The sequence below is a fragment of the Hemitrygon akajei genome, chromosome 21 (assembly GCF_048418815.1).
Source record: "Hemitrygon akajei chromosome 21, sHemAka1.3, whole genome shotgun sequence".
Classification (NCBI taxonomy): Eukaryota; Metazoa; Chordata; class Chondrichthyes; order Myliobatiformes; family Dasyatidae; genus Hemitrygon; species Hemitrygon akajei.
In genome coordinates, this window is record NC_133144.1 from 10,904,454 (window position 1) to 10,928,273 (window position 23,820).

Genomic DNA, 23,820 nt, shown 5'->3' on the forward strand with positions numbered 1-23,820 from the left:
TTTAACTACCTAGCTACCTAAATGTATTTGTTATTATAAATTATAGGAATTTCTTTTTAATGTATTTCACTGAACTGCTGCCTTAAAGCAGCACATTACACAACGTCAGTGATAATAAACCTGCTTGGAATTCTTTTGTGCGCCCTGTACCACATTACTTTCCCTGCCTTGCTCACCCCCTCCCTCGTTCCTCCTCCCCTTTATCCCTGCTCTGACAATGTACACAACTGAAGCAGGAGTGCCCACAGGGACTGGGCTGGCTTGACAAAGGAACACAAGACAGAAACAGGAAGCATCTTGCTTCCTTTACGAGAAGCTGAGGAATTTGACCCAGTGGCCATCACCCCGGGAGCAAGTACTCCCTCCGAGGACGGATGGCCCTGTGTGGGGAGACAGCGTGAGGCTGGGGCAGATATCCCAGACAGTTCAAGTCAAGGTTGTTGGAAGCAATTTTCTCAACAGTAGAAAGTGTGATTTGCTCAGGAAGGGTCGTGGAGCAGAGCTGGTAAGAACATGAGTTAATTTTACAGCTGGAGTGACTCCTTTTCAGGGCAGAGTAAATCAACTGTTCATTTGTTAACTTGCATGACTTTAATTATTTTTGGAGCAGTGTTAGGGTGTTAGTATGTGGGCAGTGGGAAAATTATCCCCCTTGGAGTTATCAATCTCATTACTGGAGATTCTATGCTACTGGACCCTGTCTCTTCGGGTCCTACTCTACTTCCTGTTCTGAGAATATATGCTTAAAAATCATTTATCTTATTATTGGTGGAAGGGGGTTTGTTTAGAATTATGTTATGCGTGGGAATGTGTGTATGGTGAGAGTGGAGGGACTGGGAGTCAGGTGGTGTTGCTTAGGGTAGTTAGCATTAGGGTTAGTTGTTGGGCAACAACTGTTCCTTTGTTAACGCGTGACTTTAGCTTTTGTAAGAGCAGGTATCTGTTTCCAAAGAAAGGGCAGTCGATGATAACGTGGACGCCAAGAAACCACTTACACACAGTGGCCACTTTATTAGGTACAGCTTGTACCTAATAAAGTGGCCACTGAGTGTATGCTCGTGCTTTTCTGCTGCTGTTCAAAGTTTGAAGTGTTGTGTCTTCAGAAATACTCTTCTGCACACTACTGTTGTAATGTGTGGTCATCTGAGTTACTGTCACCTTGAACCTCTCTGGCCATTCTCTGAGCTCTCTCACCAACAAGGTGTTTCTCGCCCACAGAACTGCCAATTACTGGATGCTTTTCTTTTGTTTTATGCACTATTCTCTGCAAACTCTCGAGACTGTTGTGCGTGAAAATACCAAGAGGTCAGCAGTCTCTGAGATAATCAAACCAAAATGTCTGGCACCTACAATCATTCCATGGTCAAAGTCACATTTCTCCTCCATTCTGATGTTTGGTCTGAACAGCCACTGAACTGGACCATGTCTGCATGCTTTTGTACATTGAATTGCTGCCACATGATTAGCTGATTAGATATTTGCAATAATGAGCAGGTGTTCAGGTGTACCCAATAAAGTGGCCTCCGATTATATGTTTAGAGGAAGCTTTCCTATTTATTTTGCTAAAGACTAGAGTCCTATCTGTTGGCGGTGCCTTGAAGTGAAGTCCTGCTGGCGTGCCAGTTTGGATCAGCTGATTTTCTTTATCGCTTTAGCCTGAGATGAGAAGTCAGGTGTTCAAATCCCTCTTCACTGACTTGATAAAACCGAGGTTGACCATTCTCCCCAGCGCAGTGTTGAGTCTACACTGATAGAGTACATCGAGTACAGAGGACTACTATACTTCAGCTCCTGATGTTGTGTCGGCCTTTTAACCTACTTTGAAATCAATTAAATCCTTCCCTCCTACATAACCCTCTATTCCTCTTGTCTAGATACATATCTAAGAGATTCCTGAATGTCCCCAAAGTATCTGCCTCTGGCAGTTTTTTCCACACACCCACCACTCTGTGTAAAAGACCTACCCTCGATACTTTCATTATGCACGCTGGTGTTAGCCAATTCTGCTTGGGAACATGTCTCTGGCTGTCCACTCTGTCAATGCCTCTCATGATCTTGTACAACTCTATTAAGTCACCTCTCACCCTCCTTCACTCCAGAGAGAAAAGCCCAAGCTTTTCCCCGTAAGAAATGCTCTCCAGACCTCTCCAGGCCTGCTGAATCTTCTCTGCCCCCTTTCTAAAGCTTCCACATCCTTCCTATAATGCAGGATTTCTTAATTGGGGCTCTGTGAGAGTTTGCTAGGGGTTCCATGGGAGTTTGTGATTTAAAGAAAACATTGTTTTTTGAACTTCGCAGTGATGGGCAGTGACCAAGCAGTCCCGTTAGCAATCTCGTTAGAGGTCTCTCAGCCCAGTATGGCAGACCGCAGTAGGACCGTGTTTATTTGCTTGAGTCCATTCTCAGTTGTTAACACGAGATGGGGAGGCCATTGATAATTGGTGAGCACTGTATTACACGGAGGGGAGGACGATAGGCTGATAATTGGTGAGTGCTGTATTGTACAGAGGGAAGGATGGTAGGGTGATGGTGAGTGTTGTATTGCACGAAGGTAGGACTGTAGGCTGATAATTGATGAGTTCTGTATTACACAAGGGGAGGACGGTAGGCTGATAATCGGTGAGTGCTGTATTGCACAGAGGGGAGGACGGTAGGCTGATGAGGAGCGTGAAGTGCATTTTCTGAGCATCGAATGGACTCGCCCAACTTGGGCTGTGACGTAAACCTCTCCCTCCCGAGTTACCTCGCCCAACTTCCCCTTACGCACCGCAGACTGACTTATAGGAGTGAACAAACTACCAGTGTAGTAGAACATTGGAGGGAAATTTTCATTCTAAATTTAGTCCAGTGTGGCGATTTTTGAAGAGTAAGCGTGGGATGGAAGAGGAGGATTGTAGGCCTAGGCCTACGGACAATTCTGATAAGGTTAACAATGAACAGTTACAATCTTCTGAGTCATTTCACTGTACTAGTGCAACAACGGACACAAAAAGCCCGTCTTTATAATGAAAGCTACTTATCAATGGGCTTTACATGGACTGGTGATCCAAGTTGTCCTATTCTGTTGTGCCTCATCTGTGGCAAACAATTTACAAATGTAGCAATGGCTCCAGCAAAATTGAGAAGATTCATAACCTTGGCAATTGTGGAGATGACTTACAGCAGACTGAAAAGCTTGAGCATGTAGACATTAAGAAAGAGGATGTGCTGGAGCTTTTGTAAAACATTAAGTTGGATGGGATATACCCCAGGCCTTGGTGGGAATTGAGGGAGGAGATTGTTGAGCCTCTTGCGATGGTCTTTAAGTCATCAATAGGGACGGGAGAAGTACTGGAGGACTGGAGGGCTGCAAATGTTTTCCCTTGTTCAAGAAAGGGAGTAGAGATAACCCAGGAAATTATAGACCAGTGAGTCTGACCAGTGGCAGGCAAATTGTTGGAGAAGATCCTGAGAGGCAGGATTTATGAGCATTTGGAGAAACATAATCTGATTAGGGATAGTCAGCATGGCTTTGTCAAGGGCAGGTCGTGCCTTACAAGCCTGATTGAATTCTTTGAGGATGTAACAAAACACATTGATGAAGGTAGGGCAGTGGATATAGTGTTAGTGGATTTCAGTAAGGCATTTGATAAGGTTCCCCGTGCAAGGTTTAGATTTTGCTAAATGCTTTGAAGATGAAGAATGGCTGCAGAAACTAGCCTACAGACATTTTCATCATATGAACCTGTTGAACAAGTCTATGCAAGGCCCTGGCAAAAATATTTTGACTTCGAGTGACAAGATTCTTGGATTTAAAGGGAAACTGAATGTTTGGAAGAATGTGGCAAAAGAAATCTTGAAATGTTTCCACTACTGCTTGGGCTTGAGAGTGAGGAAGGATATCAGACAACCTCAGGTCTTATTGAAAATCACCTGGAAGAACTGCAGAACAAAATTGAACAGTAATTTTCCTCCCTTTCAACACAAGTGAGGGATCCTTTCTCTGAATCTTCTGCTTAGCCTGAGAACTTGACTTTGAGAGAAGAAGAAGAACTTTGTTAGCTGCACTCTGATCATGCACTCAGGATGAGATTTACTGACCTGCCCATGCACAAGTTCTGCATTTCTGTGAAAGAAGAGTATCCTGTCACTCATAGGAAAGCAATGGTTATTTTGCTGCAGTTTTCAACTTCTTAACTATATAACCATATAACAATTACAGCACAGAAACAGGCCATCTCGGCCTTTCTAGTCCGAGCCGAACGCTTACTCTCACCTAGTCCCACTGACCCGCACTCAGCCCATAACCCTCCATTCCTTTCCTGTCCATATACCTATCCAATTTTATTTTAAATGACAATACTGAACCTGCCTCAACCACTTCTACTGGAAGCTCGTTCCACACAGCTGCCACTCTCTGAGTAAAGAAATTCCCCCTCATGTTACCCTTAAACTTTTGCCCCCCAACTCTCAAATCATGTCCTCTTGTTTGAATCTCCCCTACTCTCAATGGAAAAAGCCTATCCATGTCAACTCTATCTATCCCCCTCATTATTTTAAATACCTCTATCAAGTCCCCCTCAACCTTCTATGCTCCAAAGAATAAAGACCTAACTCGTTCAACCTTTCTCTGTAACTTAGGTGCTGAAACCCAGGTCACATTCTAGTAAGTCTTCTCTGTACTCTCTCTATTTTGTTGACATCTTTCCTATAATTCGGTGACCAGAACTGTACACAATATTCCAAATTCGGCCTCACCAATGTCTTGTACAATTTTAACATTAGATTATTAGATTATGAGGACACTCAGTCCTCGTTTATTGTCATTTAGAAATACATACATGCATTAAAAATGATACAATGTTCCTCCAGAGTGATATCACAAAATAAAAAAAAGGACAAACCAAGACTCACTGACAAAACCACATAATTATAGCATTTAGTTACAGCAGTGCAAAGCAATACCATAATTCGATAAACGCAGACCACGGACGCGGTTTAAAAGTCTCAAGTCCCGATCGACTCCAATCGTCCCGATATCAGGCAGCATACGGGAGAACTCTCCCTGCCATAAACTTCCAGGCACTGACAATGCCTCGGAAGCACCCGACAACAGCAGACTCTGAGTCTGTCCGAAAACTTCGAGCCTCCGATACAGCCTCCCGAGCGCCAGCCTCTGCCGAGCGCCTTCGACCTCGTCCCGGCCGCCGAAACAAGCAAAGCCGAGGTCTCGGAGGCCTTCTCCTCCGGAGATTCCGGACCACACAGTAGCAGCGGCAGCGAAGCGGGCATTTCAGAAGTTTCTCCAGATGTTCCTTCACTCTCTCACGTCTGCCTCTATCAAATCAGGATTGTGCACGGATCCCTACTTAACATGTAACGGATATCCATTCGCCAGAGAGGGCACGCACGCTGCTTCCCAACTCCTGTACTCAATGCTCTGATTTATAAAGGCCAGCATACCAAAAGCTTTCTTCACCACCCTATCCACATGAGATTCCACCTTCAGGGAACTATGCACCATTATTCCTAGATCACTCTGTTCTACTGCATTCCTCAATGCCCTACCATTTATGTCCTATTTGGATTATTCCTACCAAAATGTAGCACCTCACACTTATCAGCATTAAACTCCATCTGCCATCGTTCAGCCCACTCTGCTAACTGGCCTAAATCTCTCTGCAAGCTTTGAAAACCTACGTTATTATCCACAATGCCACCTACCTTAGTATCATCCGCATACTTACTAATCCAATTCACCACTCCATCATCCAGATCATTAATGTAAATGACAAACAACATTGGACCCAGTACAGATCCCTGAGGCACACCACAAGTCACCGGCCTCCAACCTGACAAATAGTTATCCACCACTACTCTCTGGCATCTCCCATCCAGCCACTGTTGAATCGATTTTACTACTTCAATATTAATACCTAACGACTGAACCTTCCTAACTAACCTTCCATGTGGAACCTTGTCAAAGGCCTTACTGAAGTCCATGTCGACAACATCCACTGTTTTACCCTCATCAACTTTCCTAGTAACCTCTTCAAAAAATTCAATAGGTTTTGTCAAACATGACCTTCCACGCACAAATCCATGTTGACTGTTCCTAATCAGACCTTGTCTATCCAGATAATTATATATACCATCTCTAAGAATACTTTCCATTAATTTACCCACCACTGATGTCAAACTGACAGGCCCATAATTGCTAAGTTTACTCTTAGAACCCTTTTTAAACAATGGAACCACATGAGCAATACGCCAATCCTCCGGCACCATTCCCGTTTCTAATGACATTTGAAATATTTCTGTCAGAGCCCCTGCTATTTCTACACTAACTTCCCTCAAGGTCGTAGGGAATATCCTGTCAGGACCTGGAGATTTATCCACTTTCATATTCCTTAAAAGTGCCAGTACTTCCTCTTCTTTAATTGTCATAGTTTCCATAACTTCCCTACTTGTTTCCCTTACCTTACACAATTCAATATCCTTCTCCTTAGTGAATACCAAAGAAAAGAAATTGTTCAAAATCTCCCCCATCTCTTTCGGCTCCACACATAGCTGTCCACTCTGATTCTTTAAGGGACCAATTTTATCCCGTACTATCCTTTTGCTATTAATATAACTGTAGAAACCCTTCAGATTTATTTATATTTATTTACATATGTGAGCATGCTTTTTCTTGTTTAACAGGCATCAAGAGCAAGGATAGAAATCATCTCATTTCAGTTGAAAGTGAAATCTGTGTGCTTATCTCAAGTTGACCCAGAATTGAGAAATGTATTATGTTTCCCTTATGATTTTTTAAAATTTATGAAAGAGAAAGAAAGTGTAATTTCAAGAAAGGTAAGCTAAGCTTAGCTATCTGGTTTTTTTTTCAAGAAAGGTTGACTAAAAATTCATTCTGTACTCAAAAGAGCATTGACAATGGTTTTTGGATTATTATATCACACTAATATACTGTCAACTGTAGATATAAAAAAATTATGCAAGGATTCCCTGAGATCTGAAAATTATTTCAAGGGTTTCACCAAGGCAAAAAAAGTTGAGAAAAGCTGCTATACTGAAACAAACAGAACTGAACACACTACTCCAAGTGTGGTCTATAACCAAAGTTTTATGGAGCTGCAAAATTACCTCGTGGATCTTGAACTCAATCCCCTGACTAAAGATGGCCAAAACACCAGTTGCCTTCTGAACCCCCCTATTGACCTGTGCAGCTGCATTGAACGATCTGTTGATGTGGACTCCAGTTATCCCTCTGTTCCTCCACACTGCCAAGAATCCTGACATTATCTGGGTGAGACATTGAGACAGTTGTACTCCCACTTCAGAAGTAATTCATTGTGAGTCGTAATACAGGATTCCCTAAAGGTTAACTTGCTGGAATGATGGAGCAGACTAGATGGACTGAATGGCCTAATTCTGCTTCTATATCTTATTGTGGCTAAAATGAGATGAGGCGTCATGAGTAAATGTAAGGTGCTGTAGAAATGCAAGTAGATTTAAAAGATCCCATAGCATTTTGCATTTCAGTGCAATGTCAGCAGTCTGTTACGTTCACTCTGTTTCTATCTCCTCAGATGCTGCACGATTTGCTGGGTATTTCACATTTCTAGCAAGAATCAGAATCGGCTTTATTACTACTTGCAGCTGCTGTGAAATATTTAGTTTGAGATCCCTTATCTCTCTGCTATTCTTATCACTATTTACATGTTAACAAGCCCTTCGGCCCAGCTGGCCCCTGCTGACCACAACACCCTCCCTGCAAGTGGCAGACATATTTAAAATTGCAAAACAGGTTTCACTTTACATCCCCGCCAGATCATTCAGCAGAGATTAACAAGCCTTCACCACCAACTGTCAGCAGCAAGAGCAGGGTAGTATAACAGTCAGTGCAATTGCTTTACCGCACCAGTGATCACTGATTGTGGTTTGATTCCCGTCAATGTCTGTAAGGGGTTTGTACGTTCTCCCCATGACCGCGTGGCTTTCTTCCAGATGTTCCTGTTCCCTCCCACGTTCCAAAGACGTACGGATTAGTAAGTGTTAGTAAGCTGTGGCATGCTATGTTGGCGCCAGGAGGGTCAAGACCATTGCAGGCCACCCCCAGCACATCCTTGGATTGTGTTGGTCATTGACGCAAATGACGCATTTCACTGTTTGCTTCGATCTACATGTGACAAAAGCTAATCTTTATCTCTCTCAGGCAGAACCACCAACACTTGCGCATTTAAGATTTTCAGGCATTCCCTCTCCTCCCTCCACCTCACCTTCTCTCACTGCAGTCCCAGTTTTCATTCTACCTGGCTGTCACCCACTTTTGAACAGACCTCTTTATAATAAGATGGACCCTTGACCTCACAATCTACCTCACTGTGTTCCCGCACTGCACTTTCTCTGCAGCTTTTACACTTCATTCTACATTCTGTATTGTGTGCAAAGCAAGCTTTTCACTGCTTCTTAATAATAAACCGATTTCAATACCAATGACTTTGACCAAAGTATTAAAAAACACAGAGCAGTATAGCCCAGGATGGACCGGGAGAAAATAGCTAATACGAGGGGCATAATTTTAAGGTAATTAAACAAATGTATGGAGGGAGTGTTATAGCTAGGTCCGTTGCACAGAGTGGCAGGTGTGTGGAATGCCCTGAAAGGGGTGGTGGTTGAGGCAGATACATTAGGGACATTTAAGAGACTCTTAGATAGGTACGTAGTCCCACTTGGTGGCACAATAACATCAGCGCCGGACTCCAGAGCGAAGGTTCCCGAGTTCGAATCCAAGTCGGGTTGAGCATCGAGCTAGCAACTCGGCCTTGTAAAAACAAGAATAGCTTGCTACTGAAACACCGTCATGACGGTGCCCCGATAACTCCACTGCCGAGTTAACGGCTATTCTTCTTAGATAGGTATGTGGATGAAAGAAAAATGGAGGTTATGTGGGAAGGAATGGTCAGATTGATCTTAGAGTAGGTTAAAATTCGGCACAACATCATGGGCTGAAGTACACTGCAGTACTGTTCTATGTCTTATGTTCTAAAACATTTTGGGCCGAGGAGCCTTTACTGTTCTATGGTCTGTATTTGAACTGTGCCCCATCAGTGCACGGGAGCACAGGACGAAGAGCCAACTTCACACAGGCCCACAACTGAAGATGAAAAAAGCAGCGCTTTATGGCAGTTTTTGGAGATTGAGCTGTCCCCAGTCAGCGAACGGGATTGTGAATAAAAATAAGGCAAGGGCAAACAGAGTGGACATTGTGTGAGTGGTCCAGTGTGAGAATGGCTTTGGTTCATCAGGCTTGGGCGAAGTAAGTATCTCCTTCCTCTTCTTTATTCTTCGTGCCTCGTGTGTTAGGACACAGCTGATGCAGTGAGTATATCTCCAGCAGCTGTGCTGTATTCTTTGTGTGAGAGATGGGAATTCTGGAAGAACTCCAGCCTCCCGGATAACCACATCTGCACCAGGTACACTGAGCTGCAGCTCCTCGGAGAGCATGTTAGGGAACCGGAGCTGCAGACCGATGTCCTTCAGCTCATACGGGAGACTGAGTAAGTGATAGGAGCTACAAAGAGGTAGTCGCCCCTAGGTTGCAGGAGACAGGTACTGTCAGGAAAATGAAAGGAAATGGGCAGCCAGTGCAGAGTACCCCTCTGGCAGTTCCCCTCAATAGCAAGTATACCGTTCTGGATACTGTTGAGGGGGACAAACTACTGCGGAGGATATGCAGTGACTGGGTCTGGTGCTGTGGCTCAGATGAGAAGAGAGGTGAAGAGATCTGCAGTAGTGATAGGAGATTCCGTGGACACGATAGAGACACCCAGATGGTATATTGCCTTCCAGGTGCCAGGGTCAGGGATGTCTTTCTCTACAGCATTCTAAAGGGGGAGGATGAGCAGCCAGACATCTTGGTACATATTGGCACCAATGACGTAGGTAGGAAAGGTGAGGAGAGGTTTTGGGAGCTAGGTAGAAAGTTGCAATGTAAGACCATTAGGAAAGTAATCTCCGGATTGCTGCCTGGGCTACATGCCATTGAGGGTAGGAATAGGAGCATCTGGCAGATGACTGCGTGGCTGAGGAATGGGTGCAGGGGGCAGGGATTCAGATTTCAGGATCATTGGGATCTCTTCTGGGGAAGGTACAGCCTGTAGAAAAGGGACGGGTTACACTTGAACCGGAGGGGGACCAACATCCTTGCTGTCAGGTTCGCTAGAGCTGTTCGGGAGGGTTTAAACTAACTTGGCAGGGGGATGGGAACCCGAGGGACAGGGCTGAGGATGGGACAGTTGGTTTACAAATGGAAGCTTTGTGCAGTGAAACTGCTAGAAAGGACAGGCTGATGATAGGGCAAAACTACAGACAACAAAATGAGTTGCAATGTAGAAGGGGACAGTATCAAAATGGGTGATGAATACAGGATAGAAGGTGTTACATTTGAATGCACGCCGTACAGTATATGGAATAAGGTAGACGAACTTGCAGCACAGTTAGAGACTGACATGTATGGCATTGTAGTCATCATTGAATCGTGGCTGAAAGAAGATTATAGCTGGGAGCTTAACATCCAAGGATATACATTGTATTGAAAGGGCAAGCAGGCAGACAGACAAGGTGAGGTGGCTCTGTTGGTAAAATTGAAATCAAATCCTAAGAAAGAGGTGACGTAGGATTGGAAGATGTTGAATCATTGTGGATAAAGCTAAGAAACTGCAACAGTAGAAAGACCTTGATGGGAGTTATATGCAGGGCTTGGAACATTAGCAAAGATGTGGGCTACAAATTACAATGGAATATAGAAAATGCATGTCAAAAGGCCAACGTTACCAAAGTCACGGTGGATTTCAATATGCAGGTAGACTGGGAAAATCAGGTTGGCGCTGGATCCCAAGGAAGAGAATTTGTAGAACGCCTACAAGATGGTTTTTTAGAGCAGCTCATGGTTGGCCCACTTGGGGATAAGCTATTTTGGATTTGGTTTTGTGCAATGAACCAGAATTGATTAAGGAGCTTAAGGTAAAGGAACTCTTGGGAGCCAGTAATCATAATTTGGTAGAATTCAACCTGCAATCTGAGAAGGAGAAGATAAAGTCAGATGTATCAGTATTACAGTGGAGTAAATGGAATTTCAGAGGCATGAGAGAGGAGCTGGCCAAAGTTGATTGGAAGGGGACACTAGCAGGGATGATGGCAGAGCAGCAGTGGCTGGAGTTTCTGGGAGCAGCTCAGAAGGCACAGGGTAGGTGCATTCCAAAGAAGAATAAGTCTTTTAAAGGCAGGATGATGCGACCATGGCAGACAAGGAAAGTCAAAGCCAACATAAAAACAAAAGAGCAATAAAATAGTGGGAAATTAGAGGATTGGGAAGCTTACAAAAACCATCAGTAGGCAACTAAAAAAAGTCATAAAGAGGGAAAAGATGGAATATGAAGGTAAGTTAGCTAATAATATTAAAGAAGATGCCAAAAGTTTTTTCAGATGTATAAAGAGTAAAAGAGAGGTGGGAGTAGGTATCGGACCACTGGAAAAAGGTGATGGAGAGGTAGTAATGGGAGACAAGGAAATGAATAAGTATCTTGCATTTGTTTTCACTGTGGAAGACACTAGCAGCATGCTAGAAGTTCAAGACTGAAGGGGTAAATGTGAGTGAAGTTGCCATTATTAGAGAGAAGGTGCATGGGAAACTGAAAGGTCTCAAGGTAGATAAATCACCTGGAGTAGATGGTCTACACCCCAGGGTTCTGGGGGAAAGGGTTAGCTGAAGAGATTGTGGAGGTATTAGCAGTGATTTTTCAAGAATCAGTAGATTCTGGAATGGTTCTGGAGGACTGGTAAATTGCTAATATCACTCCACTCTTCAAGAAGGCAGAGAGGCAGAAAAATGGAAATTATAGGCCAGCTTGTCTGACCTCAGTGGTTGGAAAGATGTTAGAAACATAGAAAACCTACAGCACAATACAGGCCCTTCGGCCCACAAAGCTGTGCTGAACATGTCCCTACCTCAGAACTACCTAGTTTTACCCATCATCCTCTATTTTTCTAAGCTCCATGTACCTATCCAGGAGTCCCGTAAAAGACCCTATCGTATCCGCCTCCACCACTGCCGTCGGCAGCCCATTCCACACACTCACCACTCTGCGTAAAAAAAACTTACCCCTCACATCTCCTCTGTTCCCACTTCCAAGCACCTTAAAACTATGCCCTCTAATGCTAGCCATTTCAGCCCTGGGAAAAAGCCTCTGACTATCCACACGATCAATGCCTCTCATTATCTTGCACACCTCTATCAGGTCACCTCCCATCCTCTGTTGCTCCAATGAGAAAAGGCCAGTTCACTCAACCTATTCTCATAAGGCATGCTCCCTAATCCAGGCAAAATTCTTGTAAATCTCCTCTGCAACCTTTCTATGGTTTTCATGTCCTTCCTGTAGTGAGGCGACCAGAACTGAGCACAGTACTCCAAGTGGGGTCTGACCAGGGTCCTATATAGCTGCAACATTACCTCTCAGCTCCTAAACTCAATCCTACGGTTGATGAATGCCAATGCACTGTATGCCTTCTTAACCACAGAGTCAACCTGAGCAGCAGTTTTGAGTGTCCTATGGACTCTGACCCCAAGATCCTTCTGATCCTCCACACTGCCAAAAGTCTTAACATTAATACTATATTCTGCCATCATACTTGACCTACCAAAATGAACCACCTCACACTTATCTGGGTTGAACTCCATCTGCCACTTCTCAGCCCAGTTTTGCATCCTATCAATGTCCCGCTGTAATATCTGACAGCCCTCCACACTATCCACAACACCCCCAACCTTTGTGTCATCAGCAAATTTACTAACCCATCCCTCCACTTCCTCATCCAGGTCATTTATAAAAATCACGAAGAGTAGAGGTCCCAGAACAGATCCCTGAGGCACATCACTGGTGACCGACCTCCATGCAGAATATAACCCATCTACAACCACTCTTTGCTTTCTATGGGCAAGCCAGTTCTGGATCCACAAAGCAATGTCCCCTGGATCCCATGCCTCCTTACTTTCTCATTAAGCTTTGCATGGGTACCTTATTAAATGCCTTTCTGAAATCCATATACGCTACATCTACGGGTCTACCTTCATCAATGTGTTTAGTCATATCCTCAAAAAATTCAATCAGGCTCGCAAGGCACAACTTGCCTTTGACAAAGCCAGGCTGACTATTCCTAATCATATTATGCCTCTCCAAATGTTCATAAATCCTGCCTCTCTTCTCCATCAACTTATCAACCACTGAAGTAAGACTCACTGATCTATAATTTCCTGGGCTATCTCTACTCCCTTTCTTGAATAAGGGAACAACATCCACAGCTCTCCAATCCTCCTGAACCTCTCCTGTCCTCATTGATAATGCAAAGATCATCGCCAGAGGCTCAGCAATCTCCTCCCTTGCTTTCCACAGTGGCCTGGGGTACATCCCATCCAGTCCTGGTGACTTATCCAATTTGATACTTTCCAAAAGCTCCAGCACATCCTCTTCCTTAATATCTACATGCTCAAGCTTTTCAGTCCACTGTAAGTCATCCCTATAATCGCCAAGATCCTTTTCCGTAGTGAATACTGAAGCAAAGTGCTATCTCACACTTTTCCACTCTCACACTTGATTGGTCCTATTCTCTCTCGTCTTATCCTCTTGCTCTTCACATACTTGTAGAATGCCTTGGAGTTTTCCTTCATCCTGTCCACCAAGGTCTTTTCATGGCCCCTTCTGGCTCTCCTAATTTCATTCTTAATTTCATGTTGAAGTTGATTGTTAAGCGTGTGGTTTTGGGATACTTGGAGGAACATGATAAAATAGGTTTCCTTAAGGGGAAATCTTGCCTGACAAATCCTTTGGAATTATTTGAAGAAATAACAAGCAGGATAGACAAAGAAGAATTGATGGATGTTGTGTATTTGGATTTTTAGAAGACCTTTGACAAAGTGCCACACATGAGGCTACTTAACAAGCTAAGAACCCATGGTATTACAGAACCCACGATACCATCATGGATAGAGCAATGGCTGATGGGCAGGAGGCAAAGAGTGGAGAAAAAAGGGAGCCTTTTCTGGTTGGCTGCCATTGACTAGTGGTGTTCCACAGGGTCTGTGTTGGGACTGTTTCTTTTTACATTATATGTTAATGATATGGATGATGGAATTGATGCCTTTGTGGCAAAGTTTGCAGATGATGCGAAGATAGGTGGAGGGGCAGGTAGTGTTGAGAAAGCAGGGAGGCTGTAGAAGGGCTTAGACAGATTAGGGGAATGGGCAATTGGAATAAAGTGTCGGGAGCTGTATGACCATGCACTTTGGTAGAAGAAATAAAAGCCTAGACTGGTTTCTAAATAGAGAGAAGATCCAAAAATCTGAGGTGCAAAGGAACTTGGGAGTCCTCGTGCAGGATTCCCTAAAGGTTAATTTGCTGATTAAATCAGTGGTGAGGAAGGCAAATGTAATGTACGTATTCGTTTCGAGACAAGTAGAATATAACAGCAAGGATGTAACGTTGAGGCTTTGTAAAGCTGAGGCCTCACTTGAAGTATTGTGAGCAGTTTTGGGTCCCTTATCTAAGAAAGGACGTGTTGACATTGGACAGGGTTCACAAAAGTGATTCCAGGATGGAAAGGCTCATCATATGAGGAGCTTTTGATGGTTCTGAGTCTATATACACTGGAATTCAAAGCAATGCGGGAGGGGGAGAAATCTCACTGAAACCTATCGAATGTTAAAAGGCCTTGATGGAGTGGATGTGGAGAGGATGTTTCCTATAGTGGGTGTGTCTAGAACCAGAGGACACAGTCTCAGAATAGAGGGACATTCATTTAGAACAGAGATGAGGAGGGATTTCTTTAGCCAGAGAGAGGTGACGCTGGACTTTGTTGCTTTAGGCAGCTTTGGAGGCCATGTCATTGGGTATATTTAAGGCAGAGGTGGATAGATTCTTGTTTAGTCAGAGTGTGGGGAGAAGGAAGGAGAACGAGGCTGAGAGAGAAATGAATCGGCCATGCTGAAATGGCGGAGCAGACTTGATGGGCCAAATGGCCTAATTCTGCTCCAATATCTTATGGTGTTATGTTTTGTCTTTGCTTCCACAGGTGCCGTCTTGGCCTGAGACCTCCGGCTGGGCCAGCAGAAGCAACGGTGTGGCTGAGAAGGCCTTAAGTCAACAGTGGCCTGGTCCTGACCCTTTCTCAGCCTCTGCACCAAGGTTCCATCCGAGGGAACGAGCCTCCCACGAGGACTGAGCTAACAAGGCCCCGATGGGCAGCCCGGTGCTAGGGGGACCAGGTGCTTCTGTCATCACGATAACATGGACAATCCCCCCACCCCGTTGTTGGGGGACCTACAACCCGATGGCTACAGACAAGAGGAGCAGTCACCAGCACAGATGGCCGCCCAGGCCCTCCTCTACCTGCTCATCTTGGTGGTCGGCCTACCTCTCAACGCCCTGGTGCTGGCGCTGGTCTCCAAGTCCCGGCCCCTGAGGAGCATCACCAACATGTTCGTGGCATCCCTGGCACTGGCTGACCTGCTGCTCCTGCTGCTCGGCCCTCCCTTTGTCCTCGCCGCCATCGTTGCCCAGGCGTGGCCACTGGGCCCAACATTCTGCCAGATCTTGGGCTTCCTCACCTTCTCCTTGAGGCTGGTTTCCATCCTGTGCGTGGCAGGGATTGCGGTGGACAGGTACTATGTGATCGCCAGGCCTTTTGTACTCACCATCACCAGAGAGAAAGCAAAGAGGATGATCGCCTTCCTGTGGTGGGCCGGACTCCTCTGTGGATTGCCACCATTTTTTGGCATAGGCCTCTATCGGTTTTCCCCCTCCAAGTGTTTGTGTGACTACAGTTGGCCGGATGGAGGTTCCAGCCTCGCTTACGGTATCTACCTTTTTATCTGGGTGTATCTGACCTCTCTGGTGGTAGTCACCACCTCCTATTGCTTGATCTACCGAATTACACGGAAGCGCCTGTCGGCCAAGGCCCAGCGGTTTGCCAGTAGCCTGTCCTCTAGACAGGAAGGCAGCTTGGTCCTCACAGAGCCGAGGTCCCTCAGACTACTGCAGGCCAGCCTTCCGCGCAAGTGGGCCAGCCTCATCTCCTCCAACTCGACCTTTAACCTGAGCGCCGGGAGTGCGTCGGACGTGGCGCTGGAGTCCAGAACGGTAAAGACCATTGTTGGGGTAGTGACCACCTTTGTTCTCACCTGGCTGCCGTACTTCGCCTCCAGCCTTCACCGCCGAACTCCCTCCGGGAGTGGGTCTGCCAGGATGCTGGACTTCCTCGTGACCTGGCTGACCTTCAGCAACTGCGTCCTGGACCCAGTTCTGTACGCTCTGCTGAACCGGCAGTTTAGACGTCGTGCCAGGGAGTGGTGGAGCCAGTGGTTCAGAGTCTCTTCCCCACGGGCACCAGAGGAGGCCGCAGCACCACCCGCTCAAGGTGTGAACAGAACCAACGTGGAAGCCAGCACAGCTCCCTTCTCCATTTCACGAGGTACGGTCACCCCTCACGTTGCTTGCTGTGGAGGTCTATCATCCACAACGTGGATCCCTCAGAGCTGCCACACAACTTGATAGGGTGGCAAAACGTGTGTTGGCCTTAATTATTCAATGAACTGAGTTCAAGAACTACGAGGCAATGTTTCAGCTCTATAAAACTCTGGCCACATGTGGAATTTTCAGTGCTGGCCACCTCATTATAGGAAGGATGTGGAAGCTTTAGAGAGGGTGCAGAGGAGATTTGCCAGGATGCTGCCTGGATTAGAGAGCATGTCTTATGAGGAAAGGTTGCGTGAGCTTGGGCTTTTCTCCTCGGACCAAAGGAGGAGGAGAGGTGACTTGATAGGGGTGTACAAGATGATAAGAGGCATAGATTGAGGGCACAGCCAGAGACTTTTTCCCAGGGTGGAAATGGCTAGTATGAGGGAGTACGATTTTAAGGTGAGTGGAGGAAGGTTTAGGGGAGATTCAGAGGTAGTTATTTTTACACAGAGAATTGTGGGTGCATGGGACATTCTGCCAAGGTTTTGGTAGAGGCTGATATATTTGGGAGATTTAGGAGACTCTTAGATAGGCATATGACTGAAAGAAAAATGGAGGTTTGTGAGCTATGTAGGAGGGTTAGATTGATCATGGAGTAGGTTAAAAGTTTGGCACAACATTGTGGGCCAAATGGCCTGTACTGTTCTATAATAACTAATGTTCAGCCTCAGAGGGATAATCCGACTCATCACACTCCGGACCGGTGGGATTAACAATTCGGTGCTTATTTCTGACCAGAACTGCCCTGGGAACAAAAGAAGAGAGGAGATGGGGCATTTACATTGCAAGGTTATACAGGAGAGGTTTTGGTTCTCCCGGAGGTTGAGAGGAGATAAAGGAAGACAGCAGGGTAAATGGAGGAAAACTCTTCCCTATAGTGAATACTTTGACAGATTTAATGAGCCAAAGATTCAGGAGGGTCTAGTGAGGAAATGGTTTCTGTTGCTTGATGCTGACTGTCTGTGGGGGATGTACAACATAGATCAGTGGAGCAGGAACAGCCTTTCAGCCCACAACCAGTTACATTAGTCATCAAGTGGCCATCTAAACTAATCTCTCCTGCCTACACAATGTCCATTTCCCTCACGTTCATGTGCCTGTCTAAAAGCCTCTTCAAAGTGCCTAATATATCTGTCTCTACCAGCACCCTGGGCAATGCATTCCATAATCTTATAAACCTCTATCAGATGTACCTTTGGCGTCCACCACTCCAGAGAAAACAACCCAAGTTTGTCCATCCTCTCATTATAGCACATCCCCTCTAAACCAGGCAATATTCTGGTAAACGTCTTCTGCACCTTCTCCAAGGCCTCAGCACCCTTCCTATAATGGGATAACCAGAACTATACGCAATTCTCCAGATGCACCTTGATGAGTGTCAGAGAAATTTCCTATCACCAATGAGACTCAAACAAAGACACAGACCCAGGTATCTGGTTTAATTACTTTATTACATGATCATGGAGAGCCTGCTAAGAGACTCTACTAAAGTGAGTACAATTATGGTCTTTTATACCTTCAAATACATGCAGTGAAGCAGTTTACAGGGGCCAACAGTTCCCGCTTAGACCTTATTGACAGGTTTCTGAATGCTTCCCTACCTTACACAAAATTAGACATATGGTTCCCCATCAATTAGAAGACACCAAGCTGTTAGTCCTATAGCCTTGAAGGCTGAAGGGGTCTCTCCATTAATTACAAGAACCCAAGCAGTTAGTCACATAGTCTTGAAGGCCCCAACAAGACAAAATCTGCAGATGCTGGGAATTCCGAGCAACACCCACACACCACGCTGGAGGAACTCAGCAGGCCAGGCCCGAAACATCGACCGAACTTTTTTCCATAGATACTGCCTGGCCTGCTGAGTTCCTCCAGCATTGTGTGTGAGTTAGTCCTGAAGGTCAATGGTTCCTCCACACTGATTATAAAAAAACAAATCATTAGTAATGTAGCCTTCAGGGTTAGGGTTCCTCCGTATACACAACATCCAGTGCGTTATCAGTCTTCATTACCAACAGGACTTATTACATCTGTGCATTATCAGTTCTTCATTTCTTACGGGACATTGCTAATTAATACAAATAGACACACCCCATCTGCCTCTTAACTTGTGATTCTCATGATTTGGTTAACCCTTAAGTCTCAGGCTTAATTAGAGTTTTATAAAATTACAACATAATTTCCTGACTTTTGAACTCAATGCCTCGACTAGTATAGGCAAACATACTATATGCTTTCTTGGCCTCCCTATTAACCTGTGAACCTGTGTAGCCACTTTCAGTGAGCTACGAACTTGTACCCCAGGATCCCTCTGTTTAGCGACACTTAAGAATCTTACCATTAATAGTGTGCTGCCTCTTTACATTTACATTGGCATTTCAAATGTGAAAAGCAACACTTCACATTTGGTCTGCTTAAACTCCATTTCTCTGTCCATATCTGCAAGTGATCTAATCACCACCAATATTCGTATCATCTGCAAACTTATTAACCCACCCATCTACATCTACATCAGAGTCAAACAAAGCTTCCCAAATGGAATGGGATGGATTTGCATGGAAATACTTTGCAGACATGTCAGGTAGGATTTGCAGTGGGACTGATAGGATTATTTAGCAAAGAAACTGTATTGAATCAAAAATTAAGGAATGAATGCAAGGAAGCCATTCAGCCCATCCTGTCCGTACTACCATCCTATATTTCAGTGCCACATTCTTGCACTAAGAATCCCTTGATTCTCTTAATAGCTAGCAATCCCTGTCTTGAATGTTCTCAGTGAGATGGCTTTGCTAGACAGCTAACTTTGTCATCTCAGTCCTGAATGCCTAATCTTCTGTTGTCCGATTCTAGACCTCCCACTCGATCCTAGCCTAATAATGGGACAATTTACAGAAACCTATCAACCGATATGTCTCTTAAATGTGGGAGGGAACCTGACCACCTGGAGAAAATCCATGTGGTCACAAGGAGAACGTACAAGCTATGTTGGGACAAGGTTAGATCCTCAGTTGTCTTGACACCCAGGAACTTGAAGCTGCTCACTCTCTCCACTTCTGACCCCTCTATGAGGATTGGTATGTGCTCCTTCATCTTACCCTCCCTGAAGTCCACAATCAGCTCTTTCGTCTTATTGACGTTTGGTGCAAGGTTGTTGCTGTGACACCACTCAACTAGCTGGTATGTCTTGCTCCTGTACACTTTCTTGTCTCCATCCGAGATTCTAACAACAGTGGTTGTATCGCCAACAAATTTATAGATGTTATTTGAGCTATACCTGGCCCCATAGAGGGAGTAGACAGCGGGCTAAACACACACCCCTGAGGTGCGTCAGTGTTGATCATCAGCAAGGAGGAGGTATTATTACCAATCTGCTCAGATTATGGTCTTCTGGTTAGGAAGTCGAGGATCCAATTGCAGAGAGGTATAGAGGTTCCATTGCTTTTTAATCAGGACTGTGGAAATGATGGTGTTCAATGTTGAGCTATAGTCACTAAACAGCACCCTGATATAGGTATTTGTATCATCCTGGTGATCTAGGGCTGTGTGAAGAGCCATTGAGATTGTGGCAATAGGCGAATTGCAGTTCCTTAGTGAGGCAGGAGTTGATTCTAGCCATGACCAATCCCTCAAACATTTCATCACTATAAATGTGAATGCTACCGGACAATAGTCATTAAGGCAGCTCACACTACTCTTCTTGGGCACTGGTATAATTGTTTCCCTTTTTAAGCAGGTGGGAACTTCTGACCATAGCAGTGAGAGGTTGAAAATGTCCTTGATTACTCCCACCAGTTGGTTGGCACAAGTTTTCAGAGCCTTACCAGCTACTCCATCAGGGCCTGCTGTCTTGTGAGGGTTCACCCTCCTGAAAGACAGCCTGGTATCGGCCTCTGAGACAGAGATCACGTGGTCACTGGGTGCAGCAGGGATCTTCACAGCTGTAGTTATATTCTCCCTTTCAAAGCGGGTAGAGAAGGTGAATTTATTGGAGGGGAACGCTAGCAGGGTTGATGGCAGAAGAACAACGGCTGGAATTTCTGGAGGCAATTCAGAAGGCACAGGATAGGTACATCCTAAAGATGTTGGAGCATTTTAAAGGGAGGGTGAGGCAACCATGGTTGACAAGGGAAGTCAAAGACAGCACAAAAGCAAAAGAGAGAGCATACAATACAGCAAAAATTATTGGGAGGCTTGAGGTTTGGGAAGCTTTAAAAAACCAATGGGGGCAACTAATAAAAGGCATAAGGAGAGAAAAGATGAATGGTGAATGGTGAGCTAGCCAATAGTATAAAAGAGGATACAATTTTTTTCAGATATATAAAGAGTAAAAGAGATGTGAAAGTGGATATCAGATCGCTGGAAAATGATGCTGGAGAAGTAGTAATGGGGGACAAAGAAATGGAGAACGAACTTAATAAGTATTTTGCATCAGTCTTTACTGTTGAAGACACTAGCAGTATGCCAGGAATTCGAGAGTGTCAGGGGACAGAAGTGAGCATAGTTGCTAGTACTCAGGAGAAGGTGCTTGGGAAGTTGATAGGTATAAATATTCTGGACCTGAGGGACTAAACTCCAGGATTCTGAAAAAAAGGTAGCTGAAGAGATTGTGGAGGCATTAGCAATGATTTATCGAGAATCACTAGATTAGAATCATAGAGTGATACAAAAGTACAGCACAGAAATAGGCCCTTTGGCCCATCTAATCTGTGCTGAACCACTTAAACTACCTAGTCCCATCGATCTACGCCTGAACCATAGCCCCCCCATACCTCTCCCATTCGTGTACATATCCAAACTTTACTTAAACATTGAAATTGAAATCGCATCCGCCACTTGTGCTGGCAGCTCATTCCACACTGAGTGAAGAAGTTTCCCTTCATGTTCCCCTTAAAGATTTTGCCTTTTACCCTTAACCCGTGACCTCTAGTTGTAGTCACACCCAACCTCAGTGGCAAAAGTCTGCTTGCATTTATCCTATCGATACTCTTCCTGATTTTGTATACCTGTCAAATCTCTCCTCAGTCTTCTACATTCTAGGGAATGAAATTCTAACCTCTTCTGTCTTTCTTATAACTCAGATCTTCCAGTGCCAACAATAACCCAGTAAATTTTCTCTGTACTCTTTCAATCTTACTTACATCTTTCCTGTAGGTAGGTGACCAAAATTGCACAAAATACTCCAAATTAGGGCTCACCAACATCTACAACTTCAACATAACATCCCAACTCCTGTACTCAATACTTTCAACTATGAAGGCCAATGTACCAACAGCTTTCTTTATGACCTTATCTACCTTAACACCACTTTCAATGAATTATAGATCTGTATTCCCAGATCCCTTTGTTCTACACACTCCTTAGTGTCCTACCGCTCACTGTGTAAGACCTACCCTCTAGTCCCAGGCCTCCATTCAGAGAGGTAACCATCTGCTACCACTCTCTGGCTTCTCCCACAAAGCCAAAGTATAATCCAACTTACTACCTCATCTTGAGTGCAAGTGCCTGAACCTTCTTGACCAACCTCCCATGTGGGACCTTGTTAAATGCCTTGCTGAAGTCCGGGTAGATAACATCTACTCTGTTGCCTTCATTAAATTTCCTTGTAACTTCCTCCTGATGTCCTTCTACGGGCATCCTGCTTCCTCAACACTGCCTGCCCTCCACATACATTTGGATTATATGCAAACTGGACCAAAAATCTGTCCAGTCTTTCATCCAAATCATTGACATACAACGTGAAAAGAAACAGTGCTAACCCTGCAGAACACCACTGGTCACCACCAGCCAACCAGAAGAAGCCCCCTTCATTCCCACTCTTTGTCTCCTGCCAGTCAGCCAATCTTATATCCATGCTAGTGTGTCTTGTAACATTACAGGTTCTTATCTTGTTAAGGATAGACTTAAGAATTTCTTAATAATAGACTCCAACATCTTTCCATTTTTTCAAACATTTTTGGGGTATGAATTTTCGGGGTGCTTGGAGGCATATGATAAAATAGGTCAAAGCCATCGTGGTTTCCTTAAGGGGAAGTCTCGCCTGACAAATCTGTCACAATTCATTGAGGAAATAACAGACAGGGTAGGCAACGGAGAGTCAGTGGACATTGTTAACTTGGATTTTCAGAAGGCCTTTGACGGGAAGCCGCACAAGGCCACTTAGACCGTAAGACACAGGAGCAGAATTAGGCCATTCAGCCCATCGAGTCTGCTCTGCCATTCAATCATGGCTGATCCTTTTTTTCTTACCTCCTCCTTAACTGCAGTTCCAGTAAGAACCTATCAATCTCAGCCTTAAATACACCCAATGACCTGGCCTCCACAGCTGCATGTGGCAACAAATTCCCCTAATTCACCACCCTTTGGCTAAAGAAATTTCTCCGCATCTCTGTTTTGAATGGACACCCCTCTATCCTGAGGCTGTGTCCTCTTGTCCGAGACTCCCCCACCATGGGAAACATCCTTTCCACATCTACTCTGTCTAGGCCTTTCAACATTTGAAAGATTTCAATGAGATAGCCTCTGATCCTTCTGAATTCCTTTGAGTACAGACCCAGAGCTATCAAACATTCCTCGTATGATAGCCCTTTCATTCCTGGAATCATCCTTGTGAACCTCCTCTGGACCCTCTCCAATGCCAGCACATCTTTTCTAAGATGAGGGCCCCACAACTGTTCACAATACTCAAGGTGAGGCCTCACCAATGCCTGATAATGCCCATGGTACTACAAGAAGAATACTAGCATGGATAGAAGATTGGCTGACTGGCAGGAGGCAAGGAACGAGAATAAAAGCGGCTTATTCTGGTTGGCAGCTGGTAACTATTTCTGTTCTGCAAGGGTCAATATTGGGACCACTTCTATTCACATTACACGTCAATGATTTGGATGATGTAATTGATGGCTTTATGGTCAAGTTTGTGGATTATACAAAGGCAGGTCAGGACAGGCAGTGTTGAGGAAGAAGAATATCTGTATTTAACTCTTGGGTTTAGCTAGTGGCTTAACTTAGGGAAAGACAGCCCCCACCCCGGCCAAACTTGAGAAATCTTGTTTGGGTGGGTGCTGTGTGATGTGTTCCCCTGTTACAAACCAGTACCACAAAATAACAAACAGTACACAATATGCACTTAGATAATTGAGCTTTATAATTCTTAAGTTGATTATGGGGTTAGTAAAGAAGCACAAAAAAAAAAGCCTATTTTGTAACATTGGAGCTCACAGTTTTCCCGACTGTCGTTCTCCGTCGATTTTCTCCCCGGGCGTCGACT

The 23,820-nt window shown here is 44.7% G+C and overlaps 1 protein-coding gene across 1 annotated transcript in view; it reads left to right on the forward strand.

The window, feature by feature from the left end:
* The first annotated feature begins 324 nt into the window (after positions 1 to 324).
* LOC140714458 (somatostatin receptor type 2-like) overlaps positions 325 to 23,820 on the forward strand; it is a 55,192-nt gene continuing 31,696 nt past the window's right edge. Inside the window, exons 1-2 of the mRNA XM_073025751.1 lie at positions 325 to 505; positions 15,109 to 16,506. Of these exons, the coding sequence (XP_072881852.1) occupies positions 15,324 to 16,506 (1,183 nt within the window). The 5' untranslated portion in view covers positions 325 to 505; positions 15,109 to 15,323. The remainder of the gene's footprint in view (positions 506 to 15,108; positions 16,507 to 23,820) is intronic.